This window comes from Bos javanicus, chromosome 5 (assembly GCF_032452875.1).
Source record: "Bos javanicus breed banteng chromosome 5, ARS-OSU_banteng_1.0, whole genome shotgun sequence".
Taxonomy (NCBI): Eukaryota; Metazoa; Chordata; class Mammalia; order Artiodactyla; family Bovidae; genus Bos; species Bos javanicus.
Genome location: NC_083872.1, coordinates 75,205,467 through 75,223,112, shown reverse-complemented (window position 1 = coordinate 75,223,112; position 17,646 = coordinate 75,205,467). Strand labels below are relative to the sequence as shown.

At 46.8% G+C, this 17,646-nt stretch overlaps 2 protein-coding genes and 1 long non-coding RNA gene across 10 annotated transcripts in view; 2 read left to right on the top strand and 1 right to left on the bottom strand.

The window, feature by feature from the left end:
* The first annotated feature begins 1,256 nt into the window (after positions 1-1,256).
* Positions 1,257-4,421, top strand: LOC133248749 (apolipoprotein L3-like). Its single transcript, XM_061419067.1, has 2 exons — positions 1,257-1,317; positions 2,313-4,421. Exons 1-2 carry the CDS (start codon positions 1,257-1,259, stop codon positions 3,140-3,142), a joined length of 891 nt encoding a protein of 296 aa, XP_061275051.1. The 3' UTR covers positions 3,143-4,421.
* Positions 4,422-11,651: 7,230 nt separating this feature from the next.
* On the top strand, positions 11,652-14,418 carry LOC133247911 (uncharacterized). Its single transcript, XR_009736563.1, has 2 exons — positions 11,652-11,752; positions 13,061-14,418. It is a non-coding gene; the product is annotated as an uncharacterized LOC133247911 (long non-coding RNA).
* The window catches only part of LOC133247904 (apolipoprotein L3-like), a 28,766-nt gene continuing 25,330 nt past the window's right edge, over positions 14,211-17,646 (bottom strand). For all 8 annotated transcript variants that reach the window (XM_061417342.1, XM_061417341.1, XM_061417344.1 and 5 more), the window contains one exon: positions 14,211-16,827. In XM_061417342.1, the coding sequence (XP_061273326.1) occupies positions 16,020-16,827 (808 nt within the window). In that variant the 3' untranslated portion in view covers positions 14,211-16,019. The remainder of the gene's footprint in view (positions 16,828-17,646) is intronic.

Here is a 17,646-nt window from a genome sequence, read left to right as displayed (position 1 = left end):
TGCAAGGAAGGGCAGGTTATATGACCTTGGACAAGTTACTTAACTACTCTCTGCTTCATCCTCTGTTCAGTTTTATTGTGAGGACACTGAGATCATGCACACAAGTGCTTTTCATGATTGCTGACACAGAGTAGGTGCTCAGTCAATGTTAATTTTAAAATAAGGTTGTTGGGAAGAATCAGGGACCTTCTTCCTGGAGATGATAAACAAGAAGGACATCCTTTAGGTCAAGTCAGAAAATTCTGACCCAAACATCATTTTGTGTTCCTGGGGATTCCGATCAGAACTCTTTCATTCCCCATTTTAGGAATTATACCAACACTGCAGGTTCCTGCTGGCCAATAAGGCAGAGAGGCTGGAGGGGAACTGGTTGGACCTGGTGGGATCCTGAATCTAGCCCTGCCCAACTCTGGGCCTGTGGGTTTAAGACTTTGAGTCTCAGATTTGTTATGTGTTATGTCTCCAGTGGGAATACCAATTTAAACTGATGGACTGTAGTGATGGCCTCAGAGTGAACTGCAGAGTCAGAGGTGGGGAACCAAGTGCAATCATCTCATCGAAAGGCTCAGGGAGGCCTGGATCAGGGTCAGACCTAAGGGTCAGGGTGGAGCAGAGGGTCCAGGTTGGAGGACTAGTAGGCAGGCTTGGGCAGCAGGCCAGGATTAGAGTGAGGAAAGTGGGCCCTGAGGACACAGAACTGAAGGGGCTGTGACTCTAACAGAGGTCCTGGGAGTGGGAGAGGGGATATTTCTTCCCTTCCTGATGGGATCCCCTCAAGCTGGGCTAGAGGGCCCTGGGTGACCATGTCCTCCACACCCTGCTTGGGACCTGGCTTCTCCCTCCATCTGGGACCCTCTTCTAGTCTACGTGGAGCCGCCCTGACAGTGGGAAGGCCATGTGGCTCAGTGAGCCCTCCAGGGTCATAGTAAGTGGCTGCGATTGTGTGTCATTTGAGCGATTCTGAAGAGCCTCACGCATCCCCACCAAAGAGGAAAACACTTCCTCCACCAGCTGTGCAAGTGCCAGTCTCTTCAGACTTAGCCATTCAGATGGGCATTTCCTCAAGTCTCCTGAATCTTTAGAGGTTTCATAATGTTTCACACTGCCTTGGGGTGCAGGCACATGAAGCTGTCACAAATTAACATGTGACCCCTGAGAGGTCAGCGGTGCTGGGTCCTGGGTCAGGAGTCAGTGAGGTGGGCTGGAGGGGCCACGGGGAACAGAGCTCACAGCAAATCTCCTGCTTCCCAGTCAATATGTGCAGTGGACAGACCCAGTGTCTTTCTGCTGAGAAGGCCAAGGGTATCAGGCTTGGGTGTGAGCAGATGCCAGGCAAAATGATCGTTAAGGGTTCTAGCTGAGTTTTGATTAAAAAATAAATAAATAAAATTCTAGATGCACAGTTAGCCAATCTGAAAAGTGTGAGGGCACAGTCCCAGGACTGTCCTTACATTTCCCATCAAGGGCAAATTTTGGGGATCCCACAACCACCTTCAGATTCTAGAACTCCATAGAAGGATGCACAGACTCATTAAAGCTTCAGGATCTCAGTTATGGTTTATTACAGGGAAGGATGCAGTTTCCCATCAGCCACAGGGCAGAGTCTGGGCAGGTTTCACACATGAAGCATACATTGTCCCCAGGATGCATTACTGTCCTGGATCCAGTGTGGCAGGACACATGGAGCACTGCCCGCCAGGGTGCTCACCCTATTTAACAACAAATTACCCTGACCTGTCATCTCCAGCCCCTCCCAGAGCTCAGACTATTGCCCTAGAGCCCAGCTCCTCCAGAGGTCAGAACTGATACCACGTGACCCAGAGGCCCACCACATGTCAACTTGTCAGACTCTCCAGTGGCCAAAGTCCCAGGCAGATGAGGACATTCTTATGAGCCAGAATATTCTTGGGGCCTAGGGACCACATCCTAGCAGCCACGAGCAAAGAACAAGTGAACTCCTCACTATACACTAAGGTCCCTGAATGAAGGGTTTTCTGCTCTAATCCCAATTCTCTTTGTTTATCAGTGAAGTTCCCATTTTACACACAGTCTGGAAGTGATGGTATTGGTCTGCTTTGAGGTGTCTTTATCAAATATCTCTCTTAAGTTATAGGTATCTGAAGATGGCCTTTGCTTATTTATTCCATGTTTGAGTAAGTACATGGAGCACTAACAATATACAAATGAGTGTTTAAGGTTGGAAAAAATTTTACATTAGTAAAATTCTTGTGATTTACAATAAAATCTCTGCGGTTTATGCAGGATAGAGTTTGTTGAGCCTGTTTCTTAGACAAGCAAAGTGTCTTTCTAAGGCTTTAATGTTCATTGTTACAGGGAAGAGGCAGATGTACTCCGTGAATGTCTGATCAAGCTGCAAACAGACTTGGCCGGGGAGGACCAAGACAGGCTACAAAAATACCGGCAGGAAAAGGAGAGGTTTTTGAAGGATTTTCCTCAGGTAAAAGAGGAGCTGAAGGAGAGCATAAGAAAGCTCCATGAGCTTGCAGACAATGTGGACAAGGTGCACAGCGACTGCACCATCTCCAATGTGGTAGCTTCCTCCACCGGCATTGCGTCTGGCACCCTGAGCATCCTTGGGCTGGTTCTGGCACCCTTTACAGCAGGCCTCAGTCTGGGACTCTCAGCCGCTGGAATAGGGCTGGGAGCAGCAGCTGCTGTAACAGGTTTGTCCACCATGGTGGTGGAAAATGTACACATGTCATCAGCAGAATCCCAGGCCAGTCTCCTTGACATAGCCAAAATAATTTCCTATGTATATGATCTCTACCAAGTTAAAGTCTTTGGGAGCCATATTCGTGCCATCAGGGTGGCCAGAGGCAACCCTCAGTTAGTAGCCACTGCTCAGCGCTACATAACCACTGGGCGAGTCTCTCTCCGAAGTGCCCGGCAGGTGAGAAGACATTTCAGAGGCACTGCTCTGGCAATGACTAGAGCAGCCCGTGTCAGGAGAGGAGTCCTGTCAGGTTTATTCATGGGGCTGGACGTGTACTCCCTGGTGAAAGATGCACAGGACGTGCAGGAGGGGGCAAAGACAGCATTGGCTGAGAACATGAGGCAGAAAGCCCGGGAGCTGGAGAAGAAGTTGGAGGAGCTCACCTGGATCTATGAGAGTCTGCAATAGGGCCCGACTGGGCCACCCCTAGAGCAATGCAGGGACCAGGGACGCGTGCAGGGTCAAGGGGAGAAAGCACTTACTGTGGACTGAAGAAGACACTGAGGGCAGAATAAGGGAGAGACAGGGAGACTAGCAATGAGAGGCCAGGAATAGGGGAACTTTGAAAATGGGAGAAAGCCAAAGTAATCCAGCACAAGTAGCAGAGCTCCTCTATCGCCCTCCCCAGGGTCTGATATTCCAGCAAGTAGGGTTTCCCCTGGTGAGGGTCTCTAACCCTACTTCTCCAGCATCAACTCACCTTTGAGCTCAGTGGGTAGTAAGTTGCTTGTTCCCATGTTTTATTAAAGTATAGTTGATTTACAATATTGTATTAGCTTCAGGTGTGTAGCAAAGTGTTTCAATTATATGTGTATCTGTGTTCATATTTATCCCTTTTAAATTTTTTATAAGTTCTTCAGTTCAGTTCAGTCGCTCAGTCATGTCTGACTCTTTGAGACTGCAGGAACCACAGCATGCCAGGCCTCCCTGTCCATCACCAACTTCCAGAATTTACTCAAACTCATATCCATTGAGTCGGTGATGCCATCCAACCAACTCATCCTCTGTCGTCCCCTTCTCCTCCTGCCTTCAATCTTTCCCAGCATCTGGGTCTTTTCAAATGAGTCAGCTCTTCACATCAGGTGGCCAAGGTATTGGAGTTTCACTTTCAGCATCAGTCCTTCCAATGAATATTCAGGACTGATTTCCTTTAGGATGGATTGCTTGGATCTCCTTGCAGTCCAAGGAAGTCTCAAGAGTCTTCTACAACACCACAGTTCAAAAGCATCAATTTTTCAATGCCCAGCCTTTCTTATGGTCCAACTGTCACATTCGTACATGACCACTGGAAAAACCAGAGTCTTGACTAGACGGACCTTTGTGGACAAAGTAATGTCTCTGCTTTTTAATATGCTGTCTAGGTTGGTCACAACTTTCCTTCCAAGGAGCTAGGGTCTTTAATTTCATGACTACAATCACCATCTGCAGTGATTTTGGAGCCCAGAAAAATAAAGTCAACCGCAGTTTCCACTGTGTTCCCATCTATTTGCTATGAAGTGATGGGACCGGATGCCATGATCTTAGTTTTCTGAATGTTGAGCTTTAAGCCAACTTTTTCACTCTCCTTTTTCACTTTCATCAAGAGGCTCTTTAGTTCTTCTTCACTTTCTGCCATAAGGTTGGTGTCATCTGCATATATGAGGTTATGGATATTTTCCCAGCAATCTTGATTCCAGCTCATGCTTCTTCCAGCCCAGGGTTTCTCATGATGTACTCTGCATAGAAGTTAAATAAGCAGGGTAACAATATACAGCCTTTGTATATTTGTGTATCCCAAAAAGTACTGCTTTCCGGATTTGGAACCAGTCTGTTGTTTCATGTCCAGTTCTAACTGTTTCTTCCTGACCTGCATCAGATTTCTCAGGAGGCATGTCAGGTGTTCTGGTATTCCCATCTCTTGAAGAATTTTCCACAGTTTGTTATGATCCACACAGTCAAAATCTTTGGCATAGTCAATAAAGCAGAAGTAGATGTTTTTCTGGAACTCTCTTGCTTTTTCAATGATCCAACAGATGTTGGCAATTTGATCTCTGGTTCCTCTGCCTTTTCTAAATCCAGTTTGAACATCTGGAAGTTCATGGTTCATGTACTGTTGAAGCCTGGCTTGGAGAATTTTGAGCGTTACTTTGCTAGCATGAGAGATGACTGCAATTGTGTGGTAGTTTGAATGTTCTTTGGTATTGCCTTTCTTTGAGATTGGAATGAAAACCAACTTTTTCCCGTCTAATATGAAAAGGCAAAATATAGGACACTGAAAGTTGAACTCCCCTGGTTGGTAGGTGCCCAATATGCTACTGGAGATCAGTGGAGAAATAACTCCGGAAAGAATGAAAAGGTGGAGCCAAAGCAACAACAACACTCAGTTGTCGATGTGACTGTTGATGCAAATAAAGTCCGATGCTGTAAAGAGCACTATTGCATAGGAACCTGGAATGTTAGGTTTATGAATCAAGGCAAATTGTAAGTGGTCAAACAGGAGATGGCAAGAGTCAATATCGACATTTTATGAATCAGTGAACTAAAATGGACTGGAATGGGTGAATTTAACTCAAATGACCATTATATCTACTACTGTGGGCAAGAATCCTTTAGAATAAATGGAGTAGTCATCATAGTCAACAAGAGTCTGAAATGCAGTACTTGGATACAATCTCAAAAACAGTAGAATGGTCTCTCTTCATTTCCAAGGCAAACCATTCACTATCACAGTATCCAAGTCTATGTCCTGACCAGTAATGCTGAAGAAGCTGAAGGTGATCGGTTCTATGAAGACCTACAAGACCTTCTAGAACTAACACCTAAAAAAGATGTCCTTTTCATTATAGGGGACTGGAATGCAAAAGTAGGAAGTCAAGAAATACCTGGAATAACAGGCAAATTTGTCCTTGGAGTACAGAATGAAGCAGGGTGAAGGCTAACAAAGTTTTGCCAAGAGAACACACTGGTTTTAGCAAACACCCTCTTCCAACAACACAAGAGAAGACTTTACACATGGACATCACCAGCTGGTCAATACAGAAATCAGATTGATTATATTCTTTGCAGCCAAAGGAGAAGTTCTGTACAGTCAGCAAAAACAAGACTGGGAGCTGACTGTGGCTCAGATCATGAACTCCTTATTGCCAAATTCAGACTTAAATTTGAAGAAAGTAGGGAAAACCACTAGACCATTCAGGTATGACCTAAATCAAACCCCTAACGATTATACAGTGGAAGTGAAAAATAGGTTTAAGGGTCTAGATCTGATAGAGTGCCTGATGAACTATGGACAGAGGTTTGTGACATTGTACAGGAGATAGGGATCAAGACCATCCCCAAGGAAAAGAAATGCAAAAAGGGAAAATGGTTGTCTGAGGAGGCCTTACAAATAGCTGTGAAAAGAAGAGAAGCAAAAGGCAAAGGAGAAAAGGAAAGATATTTGAACTCTACATTTGAATGCAGAGTTCCAAAGAATAGCAAGGAGAGATAAAGAAGCCTTCCTCCGTGATCAGTGTACTTGTTAATCAATATAAAAATTAAAATATACTTGTAGAATTTGGGATCTGAAGCACTAAAGGGAGGAGGAGAATTAATATCTCAGTTTACAAAGCTAAGAATCAAGAAATGGTGGGTCCAGTCCAAAGCATAAGAAATGGAGATGTAAATAAGGTGCTTACAAGTACAAAGCTTCCTAACAGGGGATATCAAATTAGTGGAATAATGATATAAACAGACGATGGGGCAAGGTATAAGAAAAAGTAAAAAATAAATGAAATCCTTATTTTTCCCAGTCAGAAGTAATTAAATAATATCAAATTTTTAAGTCAAGAAAAAGACAAATGCAATCCTAAATATTGATTAGCTATTGTGGTTGATGACTCCCCACTTTGCACCAGGCACCTTCCCAATTGCATAGTATGCATTCACTTCCTTTTAGTTCTCACAATGATCCTGTAAGAAAATAAACTGAAGCTCAGAGAGGTGAAGCAATTTACTCGAAGCACACAGCTCGTGCTAGAGCCAGACTCCAAGTCCAGGTTCCTGTCTCCTGAGCACACATTCTCACACCATTCCACCTCCCAATGTAGTAATATCACTTAAAGACATTGATTAACTATCTAAGCTTTTCCTTGGGAAGGAAAGAGCAGAACCCTCTGTACAAATTGGTCTGTTTTAACCATATGCACTTAGGACTGGATTGTTTTAACTCTAAAACAGCAGCAGTCACTTTATAGCAGTCAGTAACCCACAAAATGGGGTGGTTTCTAGTGCCACCACCCTCAAGATGACAGAAGCGGTTGAATTTAATGCCAACAAGAAATAAGTGTGACTCCTGCTGTGACAGATTTCAGTAAGGGAGACATGTTCGTTTTGATGAAACCAAGTTCTCTAAGAAAGCGAAGGTGAAAGTGGAAGTGTTAGTCACTCAGTCGTGTCTGACTCTATGACCCCAGGGACTGTAGCCCTCCAAGCTCTTCTGGAGGAAATTCTCCAGGCGAGAATACTGGGGGGCATTACCTCCTCCAGGAGATCTTCCCAACCCAGGGATGGAACCAGGTCTCCTGCATTGCGAGCAGATTCTTTACCTTCTGAGCCATTAAGGAAGCCCTCTAAATTCTCTAAGTAGGGATGGTAACTGGGGTTTAACCAGAATAATCAGAATGAACAGTAACCCTAAACAGACACACTGTCCAGCAGCATCTTGCCCACCCACATGTGCACCCATGGGCTTCCGTCCACTCACAGGAAGGAAGACCCCTTGCAGGGGAGGTGAATCCCACAGGCTGGCATCTCTGCTCCCGCAAAGGCAAGGATGCTCTTGGATGTGATCAGAGAAGAGGTCAGAAGGGACACCTACATAAACAACAATAATAAAAGATAATGATTACTATAAAGATGTTTCATTGGGCCAGGCTAAGTCTGTGAAAGGCCATGAGTTCAAAACAATATTACATTGAGAGGACTTTAAATAAAGTGTGGTCAAAAAGGGAGACATAAGGGTTAAAAAGTGTGCTAGTGGAAATGCAGGTGACGCAAGACTCAAGAGACATGGGTTCAGTCCTGGGGTTGGGAAGATCCCCTGGAGAAGGAAATGGCAACCCGCTCCAGTATTCTTGCCTGGGAAATCCAATGGACAGAGGAGCCTGGTGGGCTACAGTCCATGGGGTCACAAAGAGTTGGACACGACTGAGTCGGTATCTTTCTTTTCTTTCTATGTTGCCAAGAAGAGTAAGTATAATGGGAAATATTTCATTGTTAACTAAGTTTAAAAAGAAGACGAGTCTTGAAGTCTGTAGGTATATTCCTTTCTGTTTATTTACATGAATGTTTATACAGGATTGAGAAAGAAAGAACAAGCCCTGACATCTGGAGGCTGGCCTGGTATCACAACAGGGTGCTGTTCTTCTCCCGTTGGATGTAAAGGCTCTCACAGAACTCCAGCCTCACACAGGGTCACCCTGAGAGCAGTCGCGAAGGAGACAGCAAACACCCATCACTGTGCCCCCACCAACACCATGCCCCCTCCCCTGGCTGAAAAGCGGGACTGCTCCTTCTTACCAATCACACCTTCATCTTCGCTCTGGTCTCCATACAGGGAGTTACTGAGACTCACACTGGTAGAACTGACCCCAATTCTCTGCAGCATCCAATCTAGAGTGGCCCCATTTCCTTAGAGTTTCCCTCAAATCCCCTCACCTAAGCCCCATCCTAGCATCTTTCTTCCTAACAGCTTCTCTCTCCGATCCCCAGGGTTGTCCCTCAGGAAGAGTGACAATCAGGTTGCTCACTAGGGAGTGTGCCCAGTGGCAGAGGCTGGAGGCACTGACCATGTGGGTGGGAGAGAATTCACACAGGCAGACCCACCTCCAAGCAGGTAAGAGAGGAGAGCTCACTGGTCTCCTACCTCCTTCTCTGCCTAGAAGCTGCAGGACCCCAGGAGCCAGGGCAGCCAATTGCAATCATGAAACATGAAGATGAAGAGTCAAGTCAGAGAGAAGAGGTGGGCTCGGGCAGAAAGGGCTGATCCTGGATGATGCCAAACACTTAAAAATGCATTTGGACCCTCCACCTCATCCTTCCATCCTTCCCTGCCATTCTTGTCCTGGTCCTGACCCTTGTCTGGGGCCTTAGCTGGATGGGGTGCTGGACGGTTCTCCCTTCTGCTGGATTACTATCTGGGTGTCCTCCTCTGTTAGCCTCTGATTGGTCACTTCCTGGAAAGGCTGCCAGTGGGAGAGGGGAGAACCCTAGAGAAGCCTGTCCCTGCCCAACTGCATGGCCAGACACAGATCCATTCCCTCCATGTGGGCAGACAGAGATTCTACCAAACCTCTTCCTCCACGTGGTACAGCTCATACTCTATGGGCAGGGACAGGATGGGTAAAGGCAGTGTCAGATTCAAAGTCCTTAGCCCATCGCCAGGCCTTCCTGATGCTTCTACTCCTGTCTTTCACACCCTCCTGACTCCATGGGGCCTGGTCCACCGGCCTGGAGGACTCCCAGCTGCCTGGACTCTGATTCCCACCCAACCTCCAGGCCTTCACTCAGGCTGCCCCTCCAAGGCATTTCCCTACCTGCCTCACCAGGTGAAATGTTACTTGTCCCCGGAGGCCCATCTCAAAAGCTTCCTCCACCTGCTGTCTTCCTCTAATTCCCTTCCAGTCTCCCTTGGAATCTTGCCCTTTCCTGCCTGTGGGTCTGTTTGTGTGGAGTTTCTGCAGCTCCCAGCACAGGGCGGGGCCTCTGTCTCTTCTCTGCTGCTCCTCCTGCTCCAGGGCTTCTGGGGCTCCCTCCACCCTCCTGGGCACAGCCTGGCTAAAATACGAGGTGTGGGACCTGTTACTGGGGCATGAATCAACCAGATTCTCAAAGACATAGCACTACACCTCTTTTACCTACAGTTAGTAATTCCATTTATTTTCCTTGTCTGTCTTCGTAAAAGCTCTTTCTGATAGTGCCATCAGATATCTGAGCGTTTCCATTTATGGGCATCCCACGCTTTTCCAGAAGATCACCCTCTGCCAGTAAAAGAAGATGTGAGACCTACATGGTCTATGCTCTCCACCATCTTGGTTTAAGAAAGCTTTTGTATGAACACTGTACTCTCAGGTAGCAGGAAACACCTATTTCTTCGTGTCTCTTTACTCCAACCCTGATATTTTTATGAGGAGAAAGAGGAAGAGAGAACTGTGGGAAAACATGAGGCTTACCTAAAACCTGATATCCTATCCTGAGACTTGAAGACTTGAGCAGGACATTCCTAAACCTCCCCTCCCACAGGATGTCCAGTCCAGATCTGATCTGGGTGTGGGGCCCAGCTTCCTCTAGCCTCTTGCACTCTGCTCCCAAACTTCTGCCTGGGACTTTGAGGGGAAAAGCGTGGAGTCATTTCCTGACTGCAATGGAGGCACTTTTGAAAGCACAGAAATGGGTGTGCTACTCTTTGACTGAGAAAAGTACCACATAAACATGTCCTGCTTGAATGAGGAGAAGGACAAGAAGGAAAAAAAGGAAGGGGGGATGAAGAGAAAGAGGAAGAAACAAAAAGATTCTAATCAATCAATCAATCAATTCCAAAGGATCTAAATGAAAATGGAGAAGAAAAAGAACTAGAAACATACTAGAAAAAGTGTTAAAATTAATTTTGAGTTGGGGAAACCATTCTCATCAAGACACAATTTCTGGAGCCATAAGGAAGGTCTGATTTACTTGACCTCTTGAAAACTAAATATTTCAAAAGGATGCCACAAACCAAGTCAGAAAACAATGAGAGACCGGAAGACACTGCAATATTTATAGTAGACAAAGATGAACATTCCCAACACAGAGAGAGCCTAAAATCCACATGAAAAGACTGAATGCCGTTTTTCACAAATGGGTAAGAGATGTGAACGAACAAATCCCGGGGAGGCAACTTGCCCAGGGTCACACAGCTCTCCGTGGACAGAGTGGGGCCAAGTCCAGACCTTCTGACATGGGTATGTGAGGGAGGGGAGTGGGATGTGATTTTAATAACCCATAAATTTCTAGGTTTGTCTCTACCTTTATAAACACATAGGTCTAGTATCATGCCCCTCTTGTTATACTGATATATCTACAGTTTGGCTTCTTGTCTTAAGATCATAAACCCTGTGTCATCATGTGGGTGTTACACAGCAGGGCCTGCGTCTCCCCACTTGGTCTCCTGTCCTTCCTCTCAGGCCTTCGTTTTTCCCCAGGACCTGGCACTGAGCAGGCACTCAGGACAGGGTGGGTGATGAAAGCTGATGCCTTGTATCTCAGAAAAAACCTTTTGCCCCCATCAGCCCCTGCACAGCACCCAGGGGCAGACTCAACGCGGCCAGGCCACAAGGAGGAAAGACTCTAGCCCCCTGTACTGCTCCATCCCCTCAGCTTTCTTGAAATTTCCCAAAGGACTGAGCACCCACAACATAAACCTTCCTTCTGGGGTCGCTGCTCATGTCTCAGGGGTCCACATCCCAAGCTGAGACCACCTGAGCAGGCGTCTACCTCCCTCTTCACTGTTCAGGGGTCCCGGGGGTGGGAGGAAGCCATCAGAAACATCTGCTTCCACATCCAGGCTCTGTCCTTCGGGCCATGGTCTCACCTCTCTGAGCTTCCATTTCCTTTCTTTTGTCAACTAGTGACAATCAAGGTTTTCTCAGACAGTCGTCCTGAGGATGGGGAGATGGGCGGGGGTCCTACCTCCTCTACTTACCCAGGAGTCTGCCTCTGACTGACTGTGAACAAGATCCAGCTGTTCTCAGCTCTGCAGCTGCAGCCGCCTTTTGTGTGTCTCTGCAATAAACCACGCACACTTTCTGGTCCCAGATATATTCGGAGAACCAAGAGGGGAAGTGAAACCCTCACTTCTGAGAGGCTCAAGTTACCAACACCCTGCCCACCAGGCCCCACCTAGACCTATTTCACCCTCCTGCTGTCCCCTTAGAGAAACAACCCCAGCCCTGACATTTCACATCCTTCTGACACAGCCCACCCTGCCTCGGCTCCTTGAAGGAGACCTGCCACCAACACACCGTGAGTCCCTTGGCCAAACACTCCCCCACCCCATGGCCGACTTTCCAACCCTCGGCCCTCCCCTCCCCGCCCCCTCCGCAACCCACTCACCAGCCTGCCTGCTTTATTCACCTTATGCCACCAGCACGTGGCATGTTCCAGAACACACCAACTCCTCACCACACACTGGTCATATTGCTGCTGCCTAGGGTCACATCCACGTGGCTTCTAGGGTTTGTTCATGCAGGTCCTTCTGCCAGGGACACCTGCTGCATCGAACCCGGAGAAATCATACTCACTCTGTAAAGCCAAAGTCTGGCATCACCTCCTCTGAGAAGCCCTCCAGGACCTCCCCTGCAGAGTCCCCTGTCCCTGCTCTGCTCCCTTGGCACCTGGGAGAGGGGCTAAGGCCACCCCTCAGCCTCTCTGTCCATGCCCCACCCAACTCCTTTTGATCAAGTCCTTCTAGACTTGGCCCTGCTGACAGGCACAGAACTAGTGCCTTCAGGTCCTAGCAACTCACCTGAGGAGGCCCAGCCTTGGTGGTCAAGGTCATTTGGATAGAGGCCAAGTCTGTGGGAAGGGCTGAGAGCCTGCTGCCATTTTCTACCCTGGATTATTTCTAGTTGCACAGTTTCTTTTGTCGAAATGGAGGACCTTTACAGGAAGGCTGGTGATCTGGCAACTCAAAAGTCAACAACAGAAAACAGTCTGATTTTCCGTTTGGTTCCTGAGCAAAGAGCCACAGTGTATGGAGGGCTGAGCATTAGCTACCCTCTGTGCAGGCTCTGTCCATACCTTTCCTGTTGTTCTCTCACATCAGCTCTAGGAAGTGTGGGCTCCATTTTTCAGATAAAGAAACAGAAGAAAAGGTCCTAGGCCTGAGAGTCCTGGTGGACTTCTCTTTTTTGCCCCCACCACAAGGGGCAGCAGTGGGGCTGGACCCCCCATGGAGGCCCACCTGCCCTTCCGTCAGGGCTGCTTCATCCCAGAAAATGGCCCTGATCATCATGGTCACCTTCCCCTTCCAGAGGGAGGGACAGAGGAGTGATGGGTGTTACTCCATGAGGACCACTCTCTACAGTTTGGTCTGACAATTACCCTGGAATGCAGATCAGGAATCTGACCTGATTTTTGCAGTAAGGTAGCTGATGGCAGGGGCGAGGAGGGGGCTTTCTTCCGGCAACTCAGGGGAGGAACCAAGATTCAAACCAAGTTTGTCACGGCCTATTGTAAACCCCACTCCTTGTTTAAAGTTCCTTTTTTTCCCCTTTAAATGATTTTTTTCCCAGTAAACTCCCTCCTACTGATTCTTCTCTCTTCCACTAGCATGAGTTTATCTGGAAGTTAAGCAAAACCACCCTGAGATGCAGAACTCAGCTAATCCAGAGGAACTGTGTCCAGTTATCATGAAGGTCCTCTGCTGAGAATGCCTAATAGATGCCAGACCATCATGGACTCAATAACAAAAGCTCATGGGAGAGCAAGCAGGGGAGCTTCAGACTCAAATCAAGATGAGGATTCAGCAAGACTTAAATCCAGGGACATGAGCTGAGATCACCCCATTTGGAGATCCTAAAGATTCAATGATGATAAAATTGGGCTCCACTTGACCCCAACATCACAAGAGAAGTACCCCAGGATGGCTACAGCGACCCACCTGCCTGTCCTCATCCCTTTGTATAGGATCAGTGGGAGTGAGTAGGGAGCTTCAGACTGAGCATGTGACCTGAGGGCTTTAGAGTCATCAGAGTTGCTGATGGAGATGGGCACCAGGGGGCAGAGCACAGGGGATCCCCTCCAGGCTGACAGCACAGGTGACCTCAGCGGAACTGGTTTCGGCCACTCTCTGCAGGCTGCTCTCATCACAATAGCCACAGTGTGGAAGAAAGGAAAATAATATAAGAAAAATCCTGTCTATACATACCACAGACTATTACTCACTTAAAAGAAGAAGAAAGTTCTTTTTTAAAAAATTATTTTAAAAGGAAGAAAATTCAGACTCATGCTATGGACTAGATGCACCTTGAAGACATTGTGTTCAGTGAAATAAAACAGTTACCAAAAACTTATTGTATTTCCTGTTATTATTAGGTTTGCAGAGTAGGCAAATAGAAAAGACAGAAAGCAGGGTGGTGGTCGTCAGGGCCTGTGGGAGGGGGAGAGGAGTTACAGTCCAGCGGAGTCTCAGGTTTCAGGAAGAAAGAATGTGGAGACGCATGGTGGTGATGGCTGCACAATAGATGAATGTATTCGATACCACTCACCTGTACACTTAAAAATAGTTAAGTGGTCAATTTTAGGTTGTGTGTATTTTACCACAGGAAGTAAAAAAGAAAGAAAAAAAATCCCGTCACAAAGGACAAATATTGTATGATTCCACTCACATGAGGTCCTGAGAGGAGGCAAATTCATAAAGATCAGAGGTACACTGGCGCTTGCCAGAGGTGCAGAGGAGGGAGAATGAGGTATTCGTATATAATTGCAACAGAGTTTTATTTTTGATGTAAAACATTCTGTGGATGGATGGTGATGCTGGTTGTACACTGACATGAGTGTCCTTAATACCACTGAACTGTACACATAAAAGTGGGTAAAATGGTAAATTTGACAATTTTCAAATATTGAAACAATATTTGTTAAAGCTGAACCTTTGTGGGAAAACATAGCAGCACCTGAACGCTTTACAGTCTGTAAAACACTTTCACACTCAACATCGTGCAAGCTACCACAGGCCTGCGATGGAAGCATTTACTCTCCTAATGGCACCTGGGAAAACTAAGGTTCAGACTGGCCCCCTGTGGGGAAACTGGCAGGTCGTTCTGTTTTCTGGACTATGCCATTTCCTTAGAGGAAGAGAAATCCTTCAACCTTCCAGTAGTCTAAAAATGTACTTTCCTTCCGTAAATGTTCCCTGTTAGCTTGAGATGATTCATAAACATCAATTACCGCTTGTCCGAAGAAGAGAGCTCAGAGGCCCAAGTCCCTAGGGGCCACAGGGAGCTGAGTCTGGCGGGGCCAATGGGGTCCCTCTGCAACTGGCATCAAGTGTCAACTCCCTTCTGGAACAGCCCCACCTCAGGGGGAAAGCTGCCTGAACTCTTCCTTCACAGAGACTCTGGGTCCCACTCTGCTGTCCACATCTCTCCATCTTCCATGAATGGGGAGAGAATTTGGCATCATGCAACCCTCCTTGATGGGGATAAAATGGAAGCAGTGATAGACTTCATTTTCTTGGGCTCCAAAATCACTGTAGATGGTGACTGCAGGCATAAAATTAAAAGACATTTGCTTCTTGGAAGAAAAGTTATGACCAACCTAGACAACGTATTAAAAAGCAGAGACATCACTTTGCCGACAAAGTTCCCTGTAGTCAAAGCTATGATTTTTCCAGTAGTCAAGTTTGGATGTGAGAGTTGGACCATAAAGAAGGCTGAGCGCTGAAGAAGTGATGCTTCTGAACTGTGGTGTTGGAGAAGACTCTTGAGAGTCCCTTGGACAGCAAGGAGATCCAACCAGTCCATCCTAAAGGAAATTAGTCCTGAATATTCATTGGAAGGGCTGATGCTGAAGCTGAAACTCCAATACTTTGGCCACCTGATGCGAAGAGCTGACTCATTTGAAAAGACCCTGATGGCGGGAAAGATTGAAGGTGGAAGGAGAAGGAACAACAGAGGATGAGCTGGTTGGATGACATCACCAGCTCAATGGACATGAGTTTGGGTAAACTCCGTGAGTTGGTGATGGACACGGAGGCCTGGCGTGCTGTAGTTCATGGGGTTGCAAAGAGTAGGACATGACTGAAGGACTAATTGAACTGAGCTGAAGAACTTATAAAAAATTTCAAAAGGATAAATATGCACATAGATACATGTGTAATGGAATCACTTTGCTATATACCTGAAGCTAATACAATATTGTAAATCAACTATACTTTAATAAAACATGGAAACAAACAAGTCACTGCCTGCTGAGTTCAAATGTGAGTTGATGCTGGAGAAGTAGGGCTAGAGACCATCACCAGGGGAAACCCTTCTTGCTGGAATATCAGGCCCTGGGGAGGGCGATAGAGGAGCCCCTGCTACTTGGGCTGGATCTCTACAGTCCTAAATCTTTGGCTTTCTTCCATTTTCAAAGCTCCTGTATCCTGGCCTCTCATTGCTAGTCTCCCTTTCTCTCCCTTATTCTTCCCTCAGTGTTTTCTTAAGTCCAAAATAAGTGCTTTCTCCCCTTGATCCTGCACATGTCCCTGGTTCCTGCATTGCTCTAGGGGTGGCCCAGTCGGGCCCTATTGCAGACTCTCATAGATACAGGTGAGCTTTTCCAACTTCGTCTCCAGCTCCTGGGCTTTCTGCCTCATCTTCTCAGCCGATGCTGTCTTTGCCCCCTGCTGCAATTCCTGTGCATCTTTCACCAGGCAGTACACGTCCAGCCCCATGAATAAAGCTGACACAATTCCTCTCCAGATACGGGCTCCTCTAGTCACTGCCAGAGCTGTGCCTTGGAAATGACTTCTCACCTGCGAGGCACTTTGGACAGAGACTCGGCCAGTGGTTATGTAGCGCTGAGCAGTGGCTACTAATCGAGGGTAGCCTCTGGCCACCCTGATGGCACGAATATGCTTCCCAAAGTCTTTAACTTTGATGAGATGCCTTCTATAGGATGTTATTTTGGCTGTGTCAAGGAGACTGGCCTGGGATTCTGCTGATGACAGGTTTACCTTTTCCACCACCATGGTGGAAATACCTGTTACAGCAGATGCTGCTCCCAGCCCTATTCCAGTGGCTGAGAGTCCCAGACTGAGGCCTGCTGTAAAGGGTGCCAGAACCACACCAAGGATGCTCAGGGCACCAGACACAATGCCGGTGGAGGAGACTACCACACTGGAGATGGTGCAGTCCCTGTGCACCTTGTCAACATTGTCTGCGAGCTCACGGAGTTTTTTTATGTTCTCCTTCAACTCCTGTTTTACCTGAGGAAACTCCTTCAAAAATCTCTCCTTTTTCTGCTGGCATTTTTGGAGACTGTCTTTGTCCTCCTCGTCCAAGTCTGTTAGCAGCTTGATCAGATATTCATAGAGTACATCTGCCTCTTCCCTGTAACAGAACATTAAAGCCTTAGAAACACAGTTTCCTTGTCTATGAAACAGGCTCAACAAGCTCTATCCTGCATAAACCACAGAGATTTTATTGTAAATCACAAGAATTATACTAATGTAAAAATATTTCCAAGCTTAAACCCTCATTTGGATATTGCTAGTGCTCCATGTACTTATTCAGTCATGGAATAAATAAGCAAAGGTCATCTTAGGAGACCTTTAACTTAAGACAGATATTTGATAAAGACACCTCAAAGGCAGACCAATACCATCACTTCCAGACTGTGTGTAAATTGGGAACTTCACAGATAAACAAAGAGAATTGGGATTAGAGCAGAAAACCCTTCATTCAAGGACCTTAGTGTATAGTGAAGAGTCCACTTGTTCTTTACTCTTGGCTGCTAGGATGTGGTCGCTAGGCACCAAGAATATTCTGGCTGATAAGAATGTCCTCGTTTGCCTGGGACTTTGGCAACTGGACTGTCTGGTAAGTTGACATGTGATGGGCCTCTGGGTCACGTGGTATCAGTTCTGACCTCTGGAGGAGCTGGGCTCTAGGGCATTGGTCTGACCTCTGGAAGGGGCTGGAGATGACAGGTCAGGGTAAGTTGTTGTTAAATAGGGTGAGCATCTCTGGCGGGCAGTGCTCCATGTGTCCTGCCACACTGGACCTAGGACAGTAATGCATCCTGGGGACAATGGAAGCTTCGTGTGTGAAACCTGCCCAGATCTGCCCTGTGGCTGATGGGAAACTGCCCCCTTCCCTGTAATAAATCATAACTGAGATCCTGAAGCTTTAAGTGAGTCTGTGCATCCT